At 54.0% G+C, this 22,896-nt stretch overlaps 1 protein-coding gene across 8 annotated transcripts in view; it reads right to left on the bottom strand.

Moving 5' to 3' along the window:
* CRHR1 (corticotropin releasing hormone receptor 1) overlaps window positions 1-18,217 on the bottom strand; it is a 51,725-nt gene extending 33,508 nt beyond the window's left edge. For 7 of the 8 annotated variants that reach the window (XM_028835446.2, XM_077968450.1, XM_077968451.1 and 4 more), the window contains exon 1: window positions 17,968-18,217. In XM_028835446.2, coding sequence (XP_028691279.1) covers window positions 17,968-18,000 — 33 coding nt within the window. In that variant the 5' untranslated portion in view covers window positions 18,001-18,217. 8 annotated transcript variants of the gene reach the window in all.
* Window positions 18,218-22,896: the final 4,679 nt, after the last annotated feature.

Below are 22,896 nucleotides of genomic sequence, written 5' to 3'. Positions count from 1 at the left end.
AAGTATACAGGCTGTAAGTTCTTATTTTTGCATCTTAATGTCCTGGCATGCACAGAGGAGCAGAGCAAATCTTTATGTGTCAGAAAACGAAGCCAAATACCAGGCAAAGGGCTAGTCTGCCCTTGGCTGCCTAGAACCCTGACACTTGGGTCTCTTTCTTGAATGTGATGGTTCACACAGCCATTTTTGACAAACAGAGGACTGGTGTTGCATTATGCAAAGAAAAATGCTTCTTAAAATTCCCAAACCAACCTTTTCCTCTCCAGAAAGGTCTGCTCTGTAGCAGAATCTGTGCCTGTGCCACCTCTTGCTCTGGGGAAGGTTTGTGAGGGCTTATGCCTTATTCCTGAATCACACTTCTCTGAAAAGTCCCAAGATTTCCTGCATATTTCCTTCCACCATCTGCTGATCTCCTCTTCAAGCTTCACTGTGGTTTTCTATCTCCATCAACAGGCAATTACTGCACTGGCAGGAACAGGCTCCCAAAGTTTCAAGGATATTGTTTGTTTCCCCTTAAAACGGAGAATTCTGTTGTTTGTTTGCTTTTTGAGATGGAGTCTCGCTCTGTCGCCCAGGCTAGAGTGCAGTGGTGCAATCTCGGCTTACCGCAACCTCTGTCTCATGGGTTCAAGCAATTCTCCTGCCTCAGCCTCCCTAGTAGCTGGGATTACAGGCCTGCACCACCACGCCCAGCTAAATTTTGTGTGTTTAGTAGAGATGAGGTTTCACCATGTTGGCCAGGCTGGTCTCAAACTCCTGACCTTAGGTGATCCGCCCGCCTCGGCCTCCCAAAGTGCTGGGATTACAGGCGTGAGCCATCGCGCCCGGACAAAAACAACAATAACAAAAAAATGGAGATTCTGAACCTGGGGAACAGGCAGTATGAAGATCTGCAGATAAATGCGGTCGGTGTGTGTGATGAAAACCATTTTCCTGGGGAGGGTTCTTGGCTTCCTCCACTTCTCACCAACAACTAGCACCCCCCAAACAGTGGTAACTACAGTTGAAGCATATGGTAAATGGGGTGAACTGAACATGTCATCTTCTCTGAAATCAAACCAAAGCGCTTTTGGCCTTTCTTGGATGCCTCTTGCTCTTCCACTCCATCACCAGCCCCAGCCACTGGCGCTCCTTTCAGAAACAAGTTTTCAAGACTTCATGTGATTTACTATCTTCCAACTAGTAGAGAAAATCAAAACGGCACTGAAGCTGAAGCTGGCAGAGCACGAGGTTCACCCACCGGCTAATGCCTTGCTTCCGTGCACCAGCCTGGCAGCTCCAAGGCCCCAAATAAAACTTGCATCTCAGCTACAAATCTCTCCACTCACCAAAGAGCCAAACCTTCAAGGTTAAAATCTGAGGCCAAGGGTGTGTGCAGCTCAATTATAGCATCTCGTAAAAGGATTTGCCAAAGATCTAGAGGGTCCCTGCCATGGAAGGGAAAGCAGACCAGGCGGGTATCACGCTCCCATTTTAAGTCTGGGGTAGTTGATGTGCCCAGTGTCACAGAACTGTTTTTAGGAGCTGGGATTCAGCAAGCAGGTGCTCCTGCCTGTCTTTCAAGGAGATGAACCATGAGGAGAGTCGCGCCTTCTGGCTGGCCAGGAGCAGGTCAAGACAGGGCTCTGGCAGAAGGGATGGGCAGGGGAGAAGGAGGTGGTGCAGGAGCCTGTGGAGCGGGTGGAGGGCCGGGCTCTGACATGGCCTGCTCCAGTCTGCTGCAGCTGCTACTCACACCCCCACCCCCAGGGCCAGCACAGAATGGGACTGGAATGAAGCTGCCATCCCAATTCCCAGTGTGATTTTGGCATAAAGGTTAATCACACCCAGAAAATGCTTATTAGAGACCATAAATAACCGTGTTGCTGAAGCTCAGTTTGGTCTTTAAGGCACAAAAGTGCAATTTCCTTTGATGCGATGATTCGGTAATTAACCTTTTGGGGAGGGTCCTGAAGGGCCACTGGAGGGAGGGAAGGGTGGCCTGGAGGCAGCTGAGGCATCTCAGGCCTAGTTCCTACAAGTTCCTGGGGAACAGGGAAAAGGGAGCCTGTTTTCCCTCTCCTTTCACAGCTAGCACTGATGCTCAGCTTGGGGGAGCCCCCAGAGCCCCCAGGGGTCAGGGACCGGCTGGCCTTTGGCAGAGCCACAGCTGGAGAGCCATCCTTCAACACAGTTCCTCACCCTTCTGCTGAGCCCCAAGGCAGTCCTGCCACTGCCTGTGTGGCTTTCGGTGAGTCACCTGACTCTTCTGAGGCTGAACTTCCTCATCTGCGCAGTGGGGGCAATGTGGTCTTTCTTACCCCCTTCACTGGGAGATGGGCCACTTGACGGGAACCAGGAGAGCTGCTTCTGCCATGTAAAGTCCCTACAAGCATCAGCAGGCTCATCAGCACGGCGTGGCTGTTCTGGGCCCCAGAATGCGCCTCCATTGCAGAGGGCTGGCCTGGAGCAGCTTTCCTGATGTCCCTTCCGGGCCCTGGGGGAGGCCTCGAAGGCAGGACGTGGCCTCTCCTCATTTTCTGCCAGGTCCTTCTGCCTTCTCAGGAAGCCTTCCTTTGGGAAGGAGTTTTTCCTGCTTTTTAGGTTTGAAATCCACTGGATCGAGTGGTGTCTCCAACCCCCTTGGTGGTCTAGGATCCTTCATTCAAAGAGTACAGGACTATGTATACATGATTTGGAAAAAAGGAAAGGAACTCCGAAGAGATGGGGAAGGACAGACAGACACACACGTACATGATGATGGCAAGATGAGGTGCAGACTGAGGGCAGGGGACCATGGAGTTTCAGATGGGTCAGCACCATGGCCGTGAGGGCAGGCTTCCTGGGGGAGGTGAGCTGGAGGATGGGGCAGAGTGGATGTGGCTGTCACAGGGAGGGAGAGGGCCTTCCTGGCAAGGAGAGGGTCCTGAGCTTGTGGGGGTGTAGCAGGCTGCCTGTGGAGAGCCTCAGATACTGGGCTGAGATGGATCCAGTCGGCCTGGAGTGCCGTGGCAGGTTCCTGAGCAGTGAATTATGCCAGCTTGTCACCTTCATCATCCCAGCGAGACAGCCGACAGCCACCTGTTCCACAGAGGCAGTTCAGCAGGTCAGGGCGAAACCAGGCCTTGTTGCCTTCCCTGGCCTGGGAGACTCTGGCAGACCCTGACTCGGGGCCCAGAGAAGCCCCTGACTCTCCAGTGTATGGCCAAGATTGAAGCTCTCCCTGGCGACCCCAGAGGCAAGGGCCCCAGCCCACACTTTCCATCTGCTGGCCAAGGTCCTGGGTCCTGGGGTCCTGCAGGCTCCACAATCCCAATATCCGACCCTTCTGACTCTGCTTTGCTTTGCATTGTCTTCAGGTGGAGCCTATTTTAAGCAAAGGCAAGAGAAGAAAATCTAAATGCCGAAAAAGAAATGAGGTCATAAATGAAGAGTTCTCTAAAAAGCTGGGTCCCCCGTTGCATTTAAATACCGGGATCTTGTTTGCAGAAATAAAGCATCTGTGCAATCAACTCTTCAGAAATGTCTCTGTACCTACGGGGGATATATCTGTAGTTATGGACTAATTGAATATAAGAGCAGGGCAGGCCCCACATGCAATTGTGTGGTTTCTGCAGAATTTCTTGCTATAGAAGTGCCAAGCGGACGGGTCAGTGGGGGATAGACTTGCAAGATGTGTACCAGCAGAGGGGCACCCTCATGGGGTACCTTCTTCCCATCCACCCAGAGATGGAGACCAGCCAGAGTAAAACTAGACTATGGACAGAGGACAGCGATGCCAGGCGTCCTTTCTCAGCCCTCTTGACTGCCCAGGCTTCTCCCCATCCTGCCTTGGGCCTGGGCCTCCTCCCACAGCCTCTTTCTGTGACAGCCACAACCGGTCCCCATCTCAAGGCAAAGAGCCAGTGCTTCCCCTCAAAGTGCGTGAGCACTGAAAGATTTATTCCAGGCAGCTGAGAAATAATTTATTGTTACATTTAATTAACTTAAATTGCTGTTGTACAGAGAAGAAAAAATGGAAAGGAAAATCTCCTGCCTACAGTTAAGGGAGGGGGGATGCCTGGGTGTCCCCGCCCCCGGCCTTCTCCCTGGGGCCCCGGCTCAGGGTGTCCCCTGCCCGCCCTCCCTGCTACTTCACGCCTCTGCTCCCCTAAGAAAGCCTTGCAGCAGGGCTAGAAATAGTGGGTCACCTGCCTCCCACACCCTAGGGCAGCGAGGGCCATGAGACCCCAGCTTCAGAGTCACACACGCCCTTCCAAGGTTCCAGATGCACTATTATAAGCTTGGGTTATAAGCTCCCTGCGGGCAAGATCTGTGTTTGGCTTTTTTTTTTTTTTTTTTGAGATAGAGTCTCGCCTTGTTGCCCAGGCTGGAGTGCAATGGCGTGATGTCAGCTCACTGCAACCTCTACCTCCTGGGTTCAAGAGATTCTCATGCCTCAGCCTCCCAAGTAGCTGGGATTACAGGCACCCACCACGACACCTGGTTTTTACATTTTTATTAGAGATGGGGTTTTGCCATGTTGGCCAGTCTGGTCTCGAACCCCTGACCTCAGATGATCCACCTACCTTGGCCTCCCAAACTGCTGGGATTACAGGCGTGAGGCACCATGCTCAGCCCCTGTTTGGCTATTTTTGTATCCTCAGTGGGGCCCGATAGAGAGCAGGCCCTAACATGTTTGTTGAATGAATAAATGACTGAATAAGTGAACAGATGGGTTTTCACTTTCTGCCCCCTCTGACCATGGAGTCTCATGATGATTCCCAGTAGGAGATTGTGAGGGGCCTGTTTCCTTTTTCTCATTTTCCTCTCTGTTCCTCCCGCTCAGCAGGAGCTCCCTCTCCTCTCCTTGCTCCCGGCATAGCCCCGCGCCTTGGAGTCCAGAAGGGTGTGCTAGAGGGAAAAGCACTCTGGGTGGGAAGCACAGGGCTGGGACCGCGTTCTGACTCTGCTGAACTTGCTCCATGATGGTAGAGAAGTCACTTCCCCGCCTCAGTTTCCTCATCTGTAGAATGGGGAGGTCACATGGGGAGCTACGTTCCTTTCCAGGTCGGAATATGCCCTGGCTCCAGGATGTACAGGAGAGTAGAAATTCAAATCTCTAAACTTGGGGCTAGAGAGATGCTTGTTGGAATCTTTTATCCACCCCTTCCTACCTGTGTGACCTTGGGAGAATCACTAAACTTTTCTGAGCCTCATTTTCCTCATCTGTAAACGGGGCAGACAGGGATAAAATATTCACATCCCAAAGCTCCTGGAGAGATTCAACAATGTGGTGCATATAAAACAGCATGGGGCTGGTGCGCAGGCGGCACCAATGGACGCCACTCTGTTACTCAACCTTGCACGTTCTTCCTTCCTGACTGGGCCTTTCTCCCCAGAAGTGCCCCTTGCCCAGCCCCCTGCCCGCTCAGGGCATGCACCCCACTTTCCAGCACCACTCTTTCCCAGAAGCCAGCAGCAGTCACCTACAGAAGTGGAGTGTACATCCGGGTCAATGATACAGATTTGCTGGGCATGGGAGCAGGGGGTGCCCGGAGCATGGCTGACCTACCATCCTCCTTGTCTTCCCTCCGTTTCTGCCTCTCATGCATTCGCTTGCTCCCCATCTTAGTATGATTTGCTCTCAGATTCACTCATGGATATGTTCTTGTAGCCCGTGCCTTCTCAGCCTCCTGCCTCTCTCTCCTCCCCATCTTCCTCTCTCCCTGTCTTAACTACCCTATCTTTCTCGGTCTTCCCTGGCTTCCATTTTCCTCCCTCCCTTCTTTCCTTCCTTTCTTCCTTCTTTCTTTCTTCAGCTTTTACTGAAGGCTTGCACAGTGCCAGGCCCTGTGAATTTCTTCATTTAATCCTTCTCGACCCCTGCAAGCCAGAGCCTTTACTATCTCCCCACTGTTCAGACGAGAGACTGGTGCACCCAGAGATGGTAACTTACCCAGGGTTTTGACTGCAGTAACTAGAGGGATGGAGGGACTGGGATTGCAGCCATGCTCCTGTCCCTGGGCAGTACAGCCTGTTTCCCTGCCTGCCCTGCCTGCCTTCCCTTCCCTCCTCCTCCTCGTCACAAGCCTGGATCCGCCAAAAGACACATGAGTACAGGTTTCCTTTGCCTTTCAAACTCTGGCTCCTGGCTGCAGCCCAGCTCCCCCAGAGCTGGAAGTAGGAACGGGGGGGAGTAGACACCAGTAGGACCCTGCCAATGGATGGGACTCAGGAAGGGCTCCGTTTGGCTCTCACAAAAGAGGGGAGCCCAGCCCGGGGTTCTGATCCAGTGCCTGCCCCTGGGAGCTGTTAGCTGTAAGTGGCTCCCAGGCACTGGGAAACCGTCCCTGAGGGGGTGGGAGGCAGAGCTGAGGTGTGGGGACAGCCGTAGAGACACCAGCTACGCAGGTGACACTATCAGCTGTGCTCTCAGCTCAGCCGCTCTCTGACAAGTGTAAAGTGAGGGGGATTTCAGTGTCGGCAGAGAAAAGATGTCCTCTATGGAGCTGCGTTTTAAAAGGGATTTACAGAGGGCCAGGAAGGAAGAGTGAAGCTGGTGGCTGGAAATTAGGTTCTATTTTATTTAAAAATGCTAAAGGCTTTGGGGCTGTTTTTCCTGGAGAAATGACTGCCTTCCAAGGCCAGAGGTCAGTTTAAAGGGGGCTGCTGGACCACCAAGCCCCACCGAACAGGGATATTTAGGGCAGAAATTAGGACTAACCAGACAGTCGTCCATAAAACAGGCAACGGCCCCGTCCTCTGATTCTCTGCTTGTACAGGCAGTGACTTAGACAAAATCAGAATCTCCAGACAGTGCTTAACACCTGACCTGCGAGACAGAAAATCCCATTTCTCACACTTCACCCCCAAAACGGGGGTTCAGTAGGCCTGTGGGGAGCTCAGGGACCCTCATATTTCTAAAATGCTCTCCAGTGATTCTGAAGCATCAACAGAAGTGAAGATAACTCAGCCAGCTCAGAGATTCTCACCTGGAGGCCATTTTGCCTCCCGGGGGACGCTTGGCAATGTCTGAAGATATTCTTGGTTGCTATAATCAGGAAGGGGGAGGTGCTACTGGCATTTAATGGGTAAAGGCCAGGAATGCTGATAAACATCCTAAAATGCACAGGCCAGCCCCCACAGTGAAGGATTATCCAGCCCCAAATGTCAATAGTGCTGAGGTTGGGAAGCCCTGGGTTGGAGGGTTGCAATGCTCCATCTCAGCTTTGAAGACACTTGCCTGCCTGCCCATTATGGGGGTGGGGTGGGGGAGGAAGGTGGCTGTAGGGGGGACCTTGGGAAGAGTGTGTGGGGTTACAAGAGGGAGGCACCTTCAAGGCAGGAAGAGGACCTGGACTGTACTCAGTGAATGCCCTGTGAGACCTTGGATCAGTCGGTCTCCCACCTCCTGGCCTCAGTCTGAAGGCAGGGGGCTGGTGGAAATGACCTTTCCTGGCCAGCTGGGCAGATGGGAACTCCTTCCCCCTCACTCACTCTGTCCTGGCCCTGCTGCCAGCTCCTCCAGATCTCCTCCTGTATGGGGTTCACGGGAGATGCAGGAAGGTCTGCCTGCTGATGCAGCCAAAGTTGAGGAATGAGGCAGCCCAGAAAGAGCTCAAACAGCAGCCTCTTCCCAGAGTCAGCAAGCTGAGCTCACCCAGCCAAAGCTCCACCAGAGCCTCCCCAGGGCCGGCACCTCAGAGGCAGGAGGCAGAGCCAGGTCCTGGGCCCTGGGGAAGTTGGGTTCCTTTCCCTTGGATGAATGCGGGGACAAAGGGTAGAACCAGTGTGGGGCTAAGTCCTGTGAGCTTCGGGGAACCCACACACAGCAAGGCTGCCCTTGCCCCACTAGGGGCTGCGACCACTCATCATGGCTCCTCAGCTCACCTTGGTGACAAGTGCAGATTGATGAGTGTGACAAGGAAGGGGAAGGGGCCTGCTCAGAACCCGCCACTGGGTAAGGAGTCTGAGTAAACCAAAGAGTTTCCTCCTCCCGGACAAGGGTTCTTCCTTCTTCCGTCACCCAGCCTTGGCTGCCAGAAAGAGCCACTACATCACTCACATCCATGCAATGGAGACGCACAAGCGCAAGAAGCATGGCAGGAGGGCCAGGCTGTGTGAAGGGTGAACCAGAGATCTGGGCCAGGCAGTGAATTCTGGCCCCAAAGGAGGGCTTTAGGCCCACACTATTCAAAGGGTGGTGAGGACTGGTCCAATTGGTTAAGTTTGCCAACCAACCAATGATTGGTTCCTGGTCTACAACTTGAGAAGTACAAAACTGGAAAGTAAGCATTTGATGTGAATCCGTCCCTGCGGTGACATCCGAGGATGTAGTCAGGACTCATCTCATCAAACAGGGTCTAGACCAATTCAGATGCTGTCAGACTTGCCAGGTGAATCACGTGGTGCAGGCTGCACAGCAGGACAACATGCCAGTCTGCCACGGATTGGAAAAATCTATGTGGTCCTTCTGCACAGCTGGTTTGAGAGCCCTGCTTTAGCTGGAGGACACAGTGTGATGCCTGGCTCACCGGGGAAGGCCTCACGGAGGAGGCGCGTCTTGAGTGACAGTTGGGTTAAGTTTTGGGGGGAGTCCTGGGGTGGGACTCCCACCCACGAAAACAGCAGGTCTCACTGACCTTCGGTGGGAGCAGGCCCCTTGCCGCAGCACAGGCATTTTCTCTTTCATTCTGCATTGTGGTCGGTACAGTAAAGAGGACACAAAGGTCCAGAGGGATCGTGTGATTTGCCGAAGGTCACCCACCAAGGAAGGGGCAGAGCCAGCTCCAACCCCAGGCCTCCTGTCCTGTTAGCTTTAGGGACAGTGGTCCTTCCTCCAGGGTGCATGTGAGCCCCCACCACTCCTAGCCCCTGCCATTTCACAGCCTTGCAGCAGCTTCCAGTCGGGCCATGAGGCCCCTGCCATCAGAAGAGAAAGACGCCCCAGGCTGCCCCTTAACACCGACTCACAGGGAGCTGGAGGGCTGGGATGCCAACGGACAGGATCTCACGAAGGTACCAGGAACGCCGGTGCTCTTGGCACCCCTGCCTTGCCTGGCTATTCCTGTCTCATGACCAGCAGAACCAGGACAGCACCAGGGAGGGAACCCCAGGATGCCACCAAGGCCGCCTCCCCAGTCCCCACTCGGGGGCTACAGCGCCCTGGCCCTGCTCTCTGGAGGCCCCAGCTTCTGAGACCTTCTTGTCCCTTCGTTTCTAAGCCCAGCGCCACAATTCCCTCTAGCAACATCTCCCACCATCCCTGTCCAGAACTGCTCATGAAGCAAAATGCTGCCCTTGCATGCACGTGGACAACGCCCTCGGTGCTGTGGGGACCGGAGGCGGAACACAAGGCAGTGCTGGAATCTTTTAATGTTACTAAGCCGCGCCGCGGTGTAGCCCTTGATAAGCTATTGAGTCACAAATCCACACGCGGAGGCAGAGAGGGACCTATCTGTCTGGCTTGTCACTTGTGTCTTCTATCGCCATAGCACTTCCACACTCAGACAGACGTTCATTGGGGAGCGGGAGCAGAGAGAGGCCCTCCATTTAGTTTAGCATTTATTGTGTACCTACTGTGTGCACAGTTCTGGACTAAGTTCTGGGCACACAGAGGTTTTGTTGTTTTGTTTCATAAGAGAATCTTTCTAGTCTAGGCAGACCTCGTAATCTACGGTGGGAACAAGGGCTCAGGTTAGATGTGGGTCACCAGGGATCCATGTGGAATCTGGTTAGTAGGTGTTTTTGAACCCCCTGAGGGGGGACACATCAAAGAGCTGTAAGACCTCATTTTGTGGGACAGCCCAGGATCCACCATGAGCTAGAGGCTCACACCAGGGGACAGGACGAGGTGAGAACAGAAGAACAACCAGTGAGAGACAGATTTAGACTGGAGGGCTTCCTGGAGGAGGAGGTGGGGACAGTTCAGGAAGGCTTTGGTGGACATGACAGATGAAGATTGGCACAGAGAGACCTGGGGGCAGAAGCTCCTGTAAGAGAAGTGTCAGATATGAATATTCTGTTGAGTGGCGGTTGGCAGGGAAGGAAGGAGAACAGTGCAACTCAGGCAGAGGGCCAAGAGATTTGGGGAGAGTCAGGTTCTTTCCCCTCTAGAAGGGGATGGGAGGACTCAGTGGGGTCACTTGTATGGGCCTTAGTGCAAGAGCAGCTCAGTAAATGGTGCACCTGGCCAGTAAACAGTGTACCTGGTTAAAAGAACCTGGGTGGCGTGGGCAAGGGACAGGAGCAGAGTCGGGGGCAGAAAGAGGAAGGGGAAGGGCGTGGCTCAGGCCAAGACCAAACCCAGGACACAAGGACCAGCCTCACTCCAAGGACTAGCCTTGCCCTGCCTGTCTGGGAAGATGAAGGAGTGGCTGAGCCTCTCGGGCTCCCAGCCAGGCACGGGCAGCCAAGGGATGCCATGGAGGCTGTCTAACCTGCTAGCCACTCACCTGGCTAAGCCCGTGGTCCCCGGGTGCTCAGCTGCTCCTCTGGAAGTCAGCCTCCAACCCTGGCCTTGAGGTGGCATTGCACACCTGCCATGCAGGTCTGGCTGTGCTTAGAGGAGAGGTGAGGTGGTGACCACACAGTGGCCTCTGAGGGGGGTGGCAGGTGCGGGTGTTATGAACACTGCAAAGTAGCTCACTCGCCAGGGTCCCAGCATGTGTGTGAGTGTGTGTGTGTGTGTATGTGTGTGTGTGTGTGTGTGTGAGAGAGAGAGAGAGAGAGAGAGATTGAGAATGCCCACTGAGAAACACATAGGCCCACAGAGGCAACAGATTCTATACCTTCTGCACCCTACTTCTGGGGAGGAGGAGCAGCCCTGGGGACGGTGGGAGGGACTGGGATCATGGGGAGAGCTCCTTCAGGGCATCCCTATGCCCAAGGTTCTCCTGACAGCTGAGGACGGCTTCGGGCACCCAGGCACCAGGATAGGGATAGGTGGAGGAATTCTTTTGAGAAACAGAGAGGAAGTTTCCAGGAGATGCCACCGCTGGCCTCAGAACCCGGGCCCAGGCTCTCTTGGCTGCTAGGGAGAAGGAAAAAAGCAAGAATGACCGAGGCAGGCAGGTACGTCTTTTTCTTCTCCCTCCCCTTCTGCTTCTCTCACTGTCTGTCTGTCTGTCTCTCCACATCTTCTGTAAGAACGAAATCATCCACCCTGAGCGGACTCTTGGACAACCCCCTAGACCTGCACTGCTCTGACAGTGCAGTCAGGGTCCCCAGTGCAGGGGGCCTGGACCTGTAAGGACCGTGCCTCAGATGGCCTTAGCCTCTCCTGCAGCCCTTCCCCCAGGGTAAAACCCCTCCTGGACCCGGTTTGCTTTTCCAGCCCACACAGCCCAGCCCCTTGTCCCCCAGCCACACTCCTTTTCCCTGTCTCTGTGCACAGACTCCCCGCCCAGCCTGGTACCTCTGGCCTCTGCTGAGCCAGGAAGGGCTTTCTAGAAATGAGCCCTTCACACACCTTGCCAAAGAGGCTGGGAAAACAGGCAGGGAGAGATGGATGGATCACAGAAGGAGAACACTCTCCACTGGAAATGGCAATGCTGCAGCCATCACTTGTCCCAGCCTTTCACCCCGGGCAGGTGCCTTTCAGCTCTGTGGGCTTTGGTACTGACCGGGGATGATGACCAATATATTGTCCCAATTCTCCTAAAGCCCCTGACATCCCAGCACTCAAAGCTTCAACTAAGGTTCCCGCTGTGCTTCCTGATAGCCCCCACTACCTCTTAACACTCCAGTGGGTAGACTCTGAAGTCTAGCGGTCAGTCTAGAACAAGCCCTGCCTCCCTGGTTCTGCAGCCATGAAGTGACTGGACCCGTCTAGCTGGTTTTTTCTGGGCTCTGACCTAGGCGCACTGGCTCCCAACCAGACTGGCTGGGGCTTGGAAACCAGCTGACATGTGGAGGTGGCAGGTGTACACCCCACAAACCCCATCTCAAAGCACCTCGCTGAGGCTGCTCTCTGGGCCCAGCAACGCCAGGCAGGTGAGACAGACAAACTGCCTGTGCTCATAGGGCAGAAAGAACAGCCACAAACATCTTCATTTGTCCCAGAAACAGTTTTATGGCTGCTGGGTGGACAGTCGCCAAAGAACATGTTTGGCTAAAGCATTTGAATCCGCAGTTCGACGTGAAGGGGACCCGTCTTCCATAGCCAGATTCTGACATGCCCGTTTCATGAGGTCCGCCTCCCTCCCTTCCTGCTATCCTTTCAATTTTGTTGAAGCGGATGCCACGTACTCAGAAAACAAGTGATTAAGAATCTGTTGTCTAATAGAATCCAGCTAGTTATTTTCAAAATGATTGTTTGCATCAGTGAGTGAATCATTTTGTATTATCCTCCCTACATATCTACTTTTATTGTCAAGTTTTTCCGTATCAGAGATGTTCAGGTCTGTCCATGACCTTCAAGCTCAGCTGATGGCTGGTAGCTGATCCCTTTTCCCCAGGGACTGTGAAAAGTGCTCTGAGGCAGCAGGAGATTCTGTACACCAAGTACCCTTCCTCTACCCCCATCCCTCACCACTCTTCCTTTTCATGGCCTTTCTTAGACTGAGGAAGTTGGTAAGATTTATTAAGTGATTACTATAGCTAATATTTATTATGCACTTACTGTGTGCCAGACACTGTGCAACTGTGCATAATTTCACACTTGGCATCTCGTGGTCATTATGATTATCCCATAAAGTAGGTATTATTTCCCCCGCTTTAGACAGACGAAGAAATTGAGGTGCAGAGTGACAACTTGCCCACAGCTTCAGGGCAGAGTAAAGATTCAGGCACACATTGGCTTCATCTGCTGTTCCCACCCATACAAGAAGATGTTGACTGCCACACTGGGTGGGGTGAGGGATGGCTGGCCGAGAGCAGCAAGTCCAAAGACAAGCATTTTAAAACAATGCAGGCTGGGCACGGTGGCTCACACCTGTAACCCAACGCTTTGGGAGGCTGAGGTGGGAGGATTGCTTGAGCCCAGGAGTTCGAGACCAGCCTGGGTAATATGACAAGACCCTGTCTCTACAAAAAATTTTAAAATTAGCTAGGTGTGGGGATGCATGCCTATAGTCCTAGCTACTGGGGAGGCTGAGGGGGGAGGGAGGATCACTTGAGCCCACGAGGTTGAGGCTGCAGTGAGCTGTGTTCGCACCACTGCACTCCAGCCTGGACAACAGAGTGAGACCCTGTCTCAAAAAAAAAAAAATTCCTAGGGACTCTGCTGACAGGGACCTCCCTGAATTTAGTAGACAAGAATCATTTGTAGTTAACGAATTCATTCTTTGACTATTAAAACTGCAGCTGAAATCTCGACCTGGCTTTACCTTCAAAATGGGCTCACCCTTCTTTGGTTGATACTGTGAGTGGTTAGGATAGAATCGGAGCTGGGAGAGATCACCCTACTCCCTCTTTTCACTGAGGAAGAAACGGCCCAGATCACTGTTAGCGACCTGCCCTCCTCCAGACAGCAAAAGCGCTGGAGTTTCACTGGCTGAGGCTCTACCCTCAAGGGATGCTCCAGATCACCGGGGTGCCGCACTGGCTGGCTGTCGTTTTCTCTTTTTTAATAACCACAGTGGGCTTAAGGGGGAGTTCCAGTCTTTTCTGCATCAGAGATGGCTTTTCTGCTAGGGTGGTTTGAGCATCTCTCAGCCTTCTGTTTTGACATGACATCTGCATCCTGTGGGAACAGAAACGAGTTCTTTCCAATTGTACAATACCAAACAGAAGAAGCAACAACAAAACCATCCATGAAGTCGACAAACATTTGTTAAACACCTACTATGTGCAACGGATTATGAGGCCCAGTGCCGTGAAGGGTAAAAGATGCAGAAAATGTATAATATATTGCATGTCCAAGAGCTGCTAGTTGCTGTTCCTGCATTAACTTATTTCCACTGAGAGTAGCCACCTTGCAGATTTTTCTGAAAGCAGACTGTGCCAGGAACGGTTCCAGGCACTTTCCATGTATTAATTCCTTTTGTCCTTACCTCAACCTCCTGAGTTAGGCATTTCCCCCATTTTATAGCTGGGGACAAGGAAGCCCAGAGAGAGTACTTAGGTCCAAGTACCATGTTCCACGGTCCCTCAGCTTGAGCAGAGCTGGGAAGGGGGAGAGCTGGGAATCCAATCGGTGGCACCTGCCTCTTTCTATGTGAGGTCATGTCCCTAAGGAGTATTTGAAAACACAGACCTTTCACAGAGACATGAGAAGTAACAGAGAATCCAGTCCAATATCCCTGTTTACAGACAGATAAGCTGTGACTCAGAGAGGGAAAGTGACCAACCTGTCATCACACAGCTGATTGGAGGCAGAGCTGGGACCAGAGTCAGGTTCACTGACTCCCAGCCTGATGGCCTTTCCCCTTCAATGGCTGCTGAAATTATCAGCCCGGCACCTAACCGCTTGCTTCTAGGCCACATGGGCACTTGGGTTGGTGGCACCTTTGACCCCCAAACTCCTTATATGTGGCTGAACTCAGCTGCAGGCCGATGCTGTCTGAGGAGCCAATGTTAGAGAGGGTGAGAAATGGATTTTCCACTTGAGCTCGTCCTCACTGGCTCTGGGTGAGTGTTCTACTTTTCCATAACCTACACATTCCTCTCTATGGCTGGTCATTTCAAATCTAAGGGGCTTGGCCTGGCTTTCGCCACTCCCCATTTTGGCCCCCAGTCTGTGGCCAGGCCAGCAGTCCCGCATGCCGCAGCAGCTCACTGGCCCACCCTGGGCTCACTGTTTCGCGTTCCTCATGCCTCCTGCCAACACTCCCCTCGAAAACCTGGCTCCATATCATTTAATCAAAGAAACAACTTGGAAATGGCCCAGATATGCACCGATATAGGGATGGCAAAGTCCATTCACTCACAGGCAACACGCAGACATTGACAGTCTCCTGCGGAGGCTCGGGAATAATGTGAAACAGACTTGGGCTGTGACACTGGGGACAGGGCTGCCCAACGGCCGCAGCTGTGCCCAGACAGGTGCTTGAGAAGGGGGTTATTTTTTAAATGAATTATACAGCAGCCGGATTAAGAGAGTGAGGTTGCAATCATTTTCCATTCTGGTTTTCAAACTTTGCCTATTGCTGCTAAATTGCTTATGTAAGAATAACAATAGCAATAAAACCAGCTCCCTCCTGGGAGCTCACTCTCCTGTTAGAACCCACCGAGAGGCCTTGCCTTCTGTACCCCTTACAGACACGGGGGTCCATGTTTAGAGCCACACTCCATCTCCCTACAAAGAGCTGCAGTGGGTGTGTGGTTGACTCCGAGGTGCTCAGGCCCCTGCCCCTCCCTGGGGATAGAGACAATGTCTTCTTTGTCTTCTCCTGACTCACGGCCACTTGCACACACACTGTCTCTCCCCACTCACACGCACACTTTCACACACCCTGTCTCTCCCCATTCACACGCATTTCCCCCAGGACTCTATAAGCGGTATAGTGTGAGGCCCACAATACAGGCCCCAGAGGGAACCCTTTCCCAACCCCGGCTGACTTGTTGGGGACAGAGCTGGATTTGGGATTAACCCTAAATCCCCTAGATTCATACTCTCATGCTGACAAAACTACCTGAGCGCTCATCTGGCTGAGCTCTACAGTGAAACTTAAGTGGCTTAGAATATTTTCTGGTAATGGCCAGGCACAGTGGCTCATGCCTGTAATCCTAGCACTTTGGGAGGCTGAGGCTGGCTGATCGTTTGAGCCCAGGAGTTCGAGACCAGCCAGGGCAATATGGGGAAACCCCATCTCTACAAAAAATACAAAGATTAGCTGGGTGTGGTGGTGCATGCCTGTGGTCCCAGCTATTCTGGAGGCTGGGGTGGGAGGATCACCAGAGCCTAGGGAAGTTGAGGCTTCAGTGAGCCATGATCACACCATTGCGCTCCAACCTGACCAACAGAGTTCGACCCTGTCTCAAAAAAAAGAAAAAAGAAAAAAAAGGAAAAAAAAAAGGATATTTTCTGGTAAAAGCAAACAAAACAAAGCCTTTTATCAGAGTGTCTGGGTTTGAATTCTGACTACTCACTGGTTGTGTGACCTTGAACCAGTTACTTAGCCTCTCCGTGTCTCACGAATAATTCCTACTTCCTAGGGCTGTTAGGAGGACTAAATGACTTAATATTTGCAAAGCAAATAAGCAACATTAGAATAATGCTCAGGGAATTGTACATGCTACATAAAGAAAAGAAGAAAAGCAACTATTTAATTGTAACCAACATTTGAAACCAGTATTTGCTGGCCATTCACTCACTGCCCCACATTCATCTGGTGTTTATTGAATGCCTACTGAGTTTATTAGGCCAGGCATAAAGGGCAAATACCTACCATCTAGTAGGAGCAACGGAAATAAAAATACTTTTTAAAAAGGAAAACATCATCATTCTAAACAGAGATTTGCACACAATTCTAAGAAAGGCCAGAAAAAGAACATTGATCTATTTCCGTGTAAACCTGGAAAAAAAAAAAAGAAAGAAAGAAAGAAAGAAAACACCCACAGTTCAATCCTTTGAATCCATTTAAAAGACTGACTATTTGGTGTAACTGGTTTGTGCATTTAGACCTGGCTTCGGTACACACGAGACTTTTGGAAAATATTACCATTCAGTGCCATCTATTAGACCTCTCTGGATGTTTTTCTTCTACCTTCCTCACCTGTCTGTCACCTCAAACGCCCAGAAAATAATCTGTGAGTTCATCCCTAGCCCTCAGATACCGGATGAGGGAGGGGATGTGGGTTCAATGAGACCAACCTCGGTCATTTTAAGAATCAATTTATAAATATTTGGGGAGGGGCAGGATTAGAGAAAAGTAACTTGTAACGTCTCAACTAAGGAAGCAGCAGCTGCTGCATTTAAAAATCTTGGTGGCTTAACTCAAACCAGTTGGTTTAATAACTGATGGAAAAATGAAATTCCGCCAATCCGCACCCCTCCCCCAAATCCACCGAAGTCTCTCGAATGTAATCGCTCTGAATGCCCTGAGCCGGGTCAAGCTGGTGTCTATGTTTGGCTGGAGCGGACCCTGCGGAGTCCCGAGCCCCGGGTGAGGCGATGCCCAGACTGGCGCGGCGCGGGGTTTCCCGGCAGCCGCGCAGAGGCCCACCCGCCTCTCCGGCCGACTGCAGCGGGCGCGCCTGTACTCTACAAGACCAAAACGCTTTGGAAAGCGCTCGGGGCTGCAAGTGACGCCTGGCACGGGCGGCGGGCCGGACTGCCGGCCTCACAGCCCTTCCCGGGCTCACACAACCCGCGGGCCGCCCCCGCCGCCCACGAACTTCAGCGGGCAGACGCTGGACGTGCGGTCTGGCGACTTTCCTAAACTCCAGCGCCCGATCCGCGTCGCAGGGTCGGCCGCGCAGCGCGGAGATCGCGGGTGCCCAGGCTTGCAGAGCGAGCGTCGCGCTCCCGGCCGCGGTGGGGGAACAGGAACCGCCGCCGGAGGCACCGTCTCCTCCCCTGAGACTGCGATATTGATCAAGGGCTCGCAGGCGCGGGCGGCATTCATCTCCCCGGGCTCGCAGCTTGCCGCGGAGGGGAAAGGGCAGGACGCGCTCCCAGGACTAGGGCGGGGGCGTGCGGAGTCGGGGAGCTGTGCGGGGGCTCTGGGGTGAGGCGGGGAGCCCCGCTTCAGAGTCTCCCGTCCCAGGGCCGGGGTCTGCAGGGGGGTGTGGGAGGTGGAACCTCCCCTCCCCTAGGCGTCTGCCCCAAAGCCTGGAGCGATTCTTGGCGCGGAGCCGGCTACCCGGGTGGGCGGACCCCCTCCTCCGCCAACATTCCGGCGGCTTCGCCACGATTTCTTGTCTCACCTGAGTCTCCCCCTGCCTACCCAACCCTGGCTCCAAAGGTCCCGAGAGTTAGGCTGCCCCGGAGCCCAGCCTTCCGGGACCTGAGCACGGCTCTCCCAGCGCCCCCGCCCCCATCGCACTCACAGCCCAGCCCCGTCCCGCGTCCGCCAGGGGCCCGGGACGCCAGCGCTCGAGGACTGGCCGGCGGGCTCTTACCTTAACGAGCCGGAGCTGTGGATGCCGTGCCATCCTCGGGCTCGCTTGGCTACCGTCCTGAATGCCCGGGTCCCGCGGACATCCCAGAGGGGCCGGCGGGCGGCTGTGGGCTCGGGCGGCACGGGGTGGGCGGCCGGGCTCCTCGGTCGGTGCCTGGTGCGGAGGTGCCCGGCTCGGCGCTCCCCGGCCCCGCGGCCCGGCCTGGCCCGGCTCTCGCTCGCCCCTTCCCGGGGAAGTCTGGCCGCCGTTTCCCGACTCAGCCTGGCCCGCGGCCGCCTCTTGCCGGCCTCGCCCCCGCCGCCTCCCCCACGGTCCGCGCCGCTCCTTGCCTCGGCTCCCCGCCCCCTCGCCCAGCTCGTCCCCTCCCCTTCCTCCCCCTCCCTCTCCCCTCCGCTCCCCTTCGGTCCCTCCTCCGCGCCTCGCCCCTCGGCTCCCTCCCCGCTCCTCGCCTCCTCGGTTCCCTCCCCTTCCCCCGGCCAGCTCCCTGCGCCCCGCCGCCAGGATCCCCTTTCCTTGCGCCCGCGTTTGCGGCAGTCCTCGGGGCGCGCTGGCAGCGGTGGCGGCCGCCGCAGCCCGGGGAGAAGCCGGGGATGGGGGAAGGGGGCCGCGGTAGAGGGTCAGCCTTCCGCCCGGCCGAGGTCGGGGCCTGGGAAGTCCAAGGATTCTAGGGGGACTTGGGCAGGGGTGCTCAGGTGAATTTATGAGGGCGAGGCTACTGGGGGCTAGAGAACAGGGCGGTCCCTACTGAGCGGAGCCGCCGCGGAACCGGGTGAAGCTGCGACCTGCGTTTGGGCAGTTCCCGCCCTGCGGCTGGCTAGGAGGAGCTCCTCGCCGCCCCCATTCCAGCCGCGCCGGGAGCTGGGCCCGACCCCCAGCACCTTTGGCACTGATGTGCCTGGTGCGCGCTGAGACGCGAACGCTCTGCAGGATGAGCCCTTATTCATTCCTTGGTTTCTTCCTTCATTCGTTCATCTTACAAACTGAGTGCCTGGCCACTTTGGTTCAGGCAAGAGGCTGGATCTGGGAACCCTTTGGACCTGGGAGCCCCAAGATGAAAGGGAGACGGCGGTGCCCTGCAGGACAAGCGGGCACTGAACGCTGCCCAGGGGAAAGCCGGGCGCGCATTGCGCTGCAGCACGGCGAACGCCGCTAGGAGCCCGCGGGCAGGGCGTGGGGAGGACACAGCGCCCCCTCCCGGCCGAGCCCTCAGGGCAGCGGTGGGCCTCCCCGCCAGACCCCGGGGCCGTCTTTTGGATTGGCTCCGGAGCTCCCCATCCCAGGAAGGAACTCCCAGCCCTTCCTGATGAACAGAACTTTTGACTTCCTCTTCGCTCTTCCTCTCTCCTACCAGAGCTGAAAAGGGAGAATAGGAGAAGAGGAGTCACTGGGAGGTAGAGAAAAATTCACTCCGCCAGCAAAGCCTCGGCCGCCTGGCCAATGCAGCCCCTGTGGGCTACACCAGAGCACCTGGAGCGGCGGGCAGCTGGCTTTGAAATCAAACAGAACCCACCTGCCCTGCACCCTGTGCCCTGCCGTGCCCACCCTACTCCTCTCTCCTGCTGACTTCTCAGCACACTGGGCAAGAGCCAGCGTGTTCATGGGTCCACTGGCCTTCATTTGGAGCTGGAGTTATTTTAAGAGATCATAAGATGCAACACACACAGTTTACTGGTGAGAAAATGGAGGCACACAGAGGGTAAGCCTAGTCCCTTCCTCTCCTGATTCCCAGCTCACAGTGCCTGGAGGGCTGGGCCCTAAGGGGGCCTGGGACATTGACGTGGGGAGGGGCATTGCCCAGGAAGCCAGCTGCTCACATGGCTTATCCACACACCTGGCACTTTCTAGGTGAAGCACGCAGTCCTGAGTCGCAAAACCCGCATTAGGTTAGTGCTCCGGAGCTGTTTGTGCCGAGGTGGGCACTGACTTGCCCCAGTCAACCCCAGAAGGGATGGACATGCTAAGCAGATGGACAACTAACTGTTCCCAACAACAGTTAAGTGCGGTGCAGTCTGATGTCCTGCAGGTTCTGGAGTCAGACGGCCTGAGTTGGAATCTTGGCTTTTCCACTTACAAGCTGTATAAACTTGGAGAATTATTTAACAATACCTCAATTTTCTCATCTATAAAGTCGGGGTAGAAACGCTACTTCTGAGGGTGGTTGGGGAGTTTGAAGGAGTTGATATTTGTAAAGCGCTCGGAACGGAGCCTGGCACATAGCAAGAGCTTAATGAGGGTTAGCTGTAGTCACCAATACTATCATCATCCTCATCATCACGATGGAGTGGACTGGATGCTCAAGTGTGAGGGGCAGCTTGGTCCCACCCTCTAGGCAATTCTTTGTGGGGAGCAGAATTCTTGATCAGAAATTCACCAGCAGCAGTAGGCTGTGGAATCAGAGGAGAGGAGGCCGGTTGGTCCTCTGGCAGCTTTGCCCAGGCCCAGCCAAGGCCTCGCTCCCTCCCTGGCCCCACCTTGGAGCACGCTCTCTAGGGACTAGATGGCTCCAGCTTCTGTGTTTCTCTCTGCTTAATAAACACCATCAAATTTTGCCTCTCTGAGCCCCATTATCCTCCCCTTGACATGATCTTTAAATATGCTAATGCCATCGATTGGACTGCAATCAAGTCTTGCTCTTCCTGACTTTTTTGCCCAGGAGTCAGACCTTCTCGCTTTCTGAAGTGGCATCTACAGATAGCTCATTTCATCCTGTCTGTGTTGATTTCACTGACTTAACCTCCACCCCACCACTTTCCGCCGACTGACAGGTGAGGGGAGGGAGGCTTCTGCCTCATTCCTCGACCTACTTATTTATAGTTTGGGCCTTGGCAGCCTCAGGGGGGTTATGAGAGTTTGGCGTTCAACATTCCCTCTGTAAAAAGGTTCAATATCCCCTTTTCATTTGTCCTGAAACTACCTCCTTTCACCTTCAAGGGCCTGGCTGTCATCTGCTGGGCTTGGTGAAGATGCTAGTGTCTGCCCTGTCCCTCCCTCCTACACCCTTCCTCCCCTCTCAGCCCCAGCCAAAGCAGCCTCTGCACACCCTCCTCAGGATAGGCTCCTACTCCATCCCAGCATTCTTTTCCCAGCATGGCCTTTTCCAAACTCTCTTCTCATCCCATCCCTCCCTTGCCCTCTCCCCTTCCTGTCCAGGCTGGCAGCGGAATCGGCTTTCATTCATTTAATCTGCCAGATTTGGAAGAAACGAGAAATGTGAGGATTCCAAACAGGAATAAAAGACAATCACATGTCCTTCCAAACAGTAGGAGAGACAGATTTGATGTAATGATGGGTGAGACCCAGGGAGGCACGGCTGAGTAGGCACCTCCTGCCTGTGGGGTTCCACTGGCTTAACCATCCTGGGAAGGTTGCTGGTCTGGAACCATACTTCTCAGACAACTGTGGCAAATAACTGGTTCCGTATTTTAAAATGTCTAATCTGTCACAGGCCAATATGATTGCAAAACACTGCGGGAATGAATTATTAGAAAAATGCAATAAAAGGCCAGATGTGGTGGCTCACGCCTGTAATCCCAGTACTTTGGGAAGCCAAGGCAGGCGGATCACTTGAGGTCAGGAGTTCGAGACTAGCCTGGCCAACATGGTAAAACCCTATCCCTACTAAAAATACAAAAACTAGCTGGGCGTGGTGGCATAAGCCTGTAATCCCAGCTACTTGGGAAGCTGAGGCAGGAGAATCGCTGGAACCTGGGAGGCGGAGGTTGCAGTGAACCCACATCTTGCCATGGCATTCCAGCCTGGGCAAGAGAGTGAGACTCAGTCAAAGAGAGAAGAAAGAGGCCGGGCGCGGTGGCTCAAACCTGTAATCCTAGCACTTTGGGAGGCCGAGACGGGCGGATCACCAGGTCAGGAGATCGAGACCATCCTGGCTAACACGGTGAAACCCCGTCTCTACTAAAAAATACAAAAAACTAGCCGGGCGACGTGGTGGGCGCCTGTAGTCCCAGCTACTCGGGAGGCTGAGGCAGGAGAATGGCGTAAACCCAGGAGGCGGAGCTTGCAGTGAGCTGAGATCCGGCCACTGCATTCTAGCCTGGGCGGCAGAGCGAGACTCCGACTCAAAAAAAAAAAGAGAGAAGAAAGAGAGAAAGAGAGGAAGGAAGGAAGGAAGGAACGAAGGAACGAAGGAACGAAGGAAGGAGAGAAAGCAATTTAAAAAAAAGACAAAATGAAAGCCCAGTTTAAACACTAGCACATCAAATGGACATAAAGCTATTCTGTCTAATGGCTTAAAAATGTCAAAATGTAGCCAGGAGCAGTAGTTCACATCTGTAATCCCAGCCTTTGGGAGGCCGAGGCGGGTGGATCACCTGAAGTCAGGAGTTCAAGACCAGCCACCACACCCAGCCCAGCCTCACCAGACTGCCCTCACGCCGTTGTCTCCTGTGCGCCTCTGCCCTGGGATGCCCCTTCCCATTATGCCTTCTTCAAGGCTCAGAACAAACATCACTTCCTGCATAGAGCTTTCCAGAACCTGCCAAGTTAGCATGAATGTTCCTGTTGAGTCCCTTGACACTCTGCCAGTGATGTGGCTGAGGCATGAGCTGTGGATCCAACTGCTTGGGTCACCACCTCCACCCTACCACTGCCCTCTAGGACCTTGGGGAGTTGCTGAACTTCAATAAGCCTCAGTTCCCCCTGAAAAAAAGGATGAAAACAATAGTTGTGGAGATTAAATATGAGCCATGGGCCGGTGCCATGGCTCACACCTATAATCCCAGCACTTTGGGAGGTCCGGGAGGGCTGATCACCTGAGGTTGGGAGTTCAAGACCAGCCTGACCAACATGGAGAAACCTCGTCTCTATGAAAAATACAAAATTAGCCGGGCGTGGTGGCGCATGCCTGTAATCCCAGCTACTCAGGAGGCTGAGGCAGGAGAATTGCCTGAACCTGTAGGAGGCGCAGGTTGC

Source organism: Macaca mulatta, chromosome 16 (assembly GCF_049350105.2).
Source record: "Macaca mulatta isolate MMU2019108-1 chromosome 16, T2T-MMU8v2.0, whole genome shotgun sequence".
In the NCBI taxonomy this organism is placed as follows: domain Eukaryota; kingdom Metazoa; phylum Chordata; class Mammalia; order Primates; family Cercopithecidae; genus Macaca; species Macaca mulatta.
This window is presented reverse-complemented; position numbering and strand designations above follow the sequence as displayed.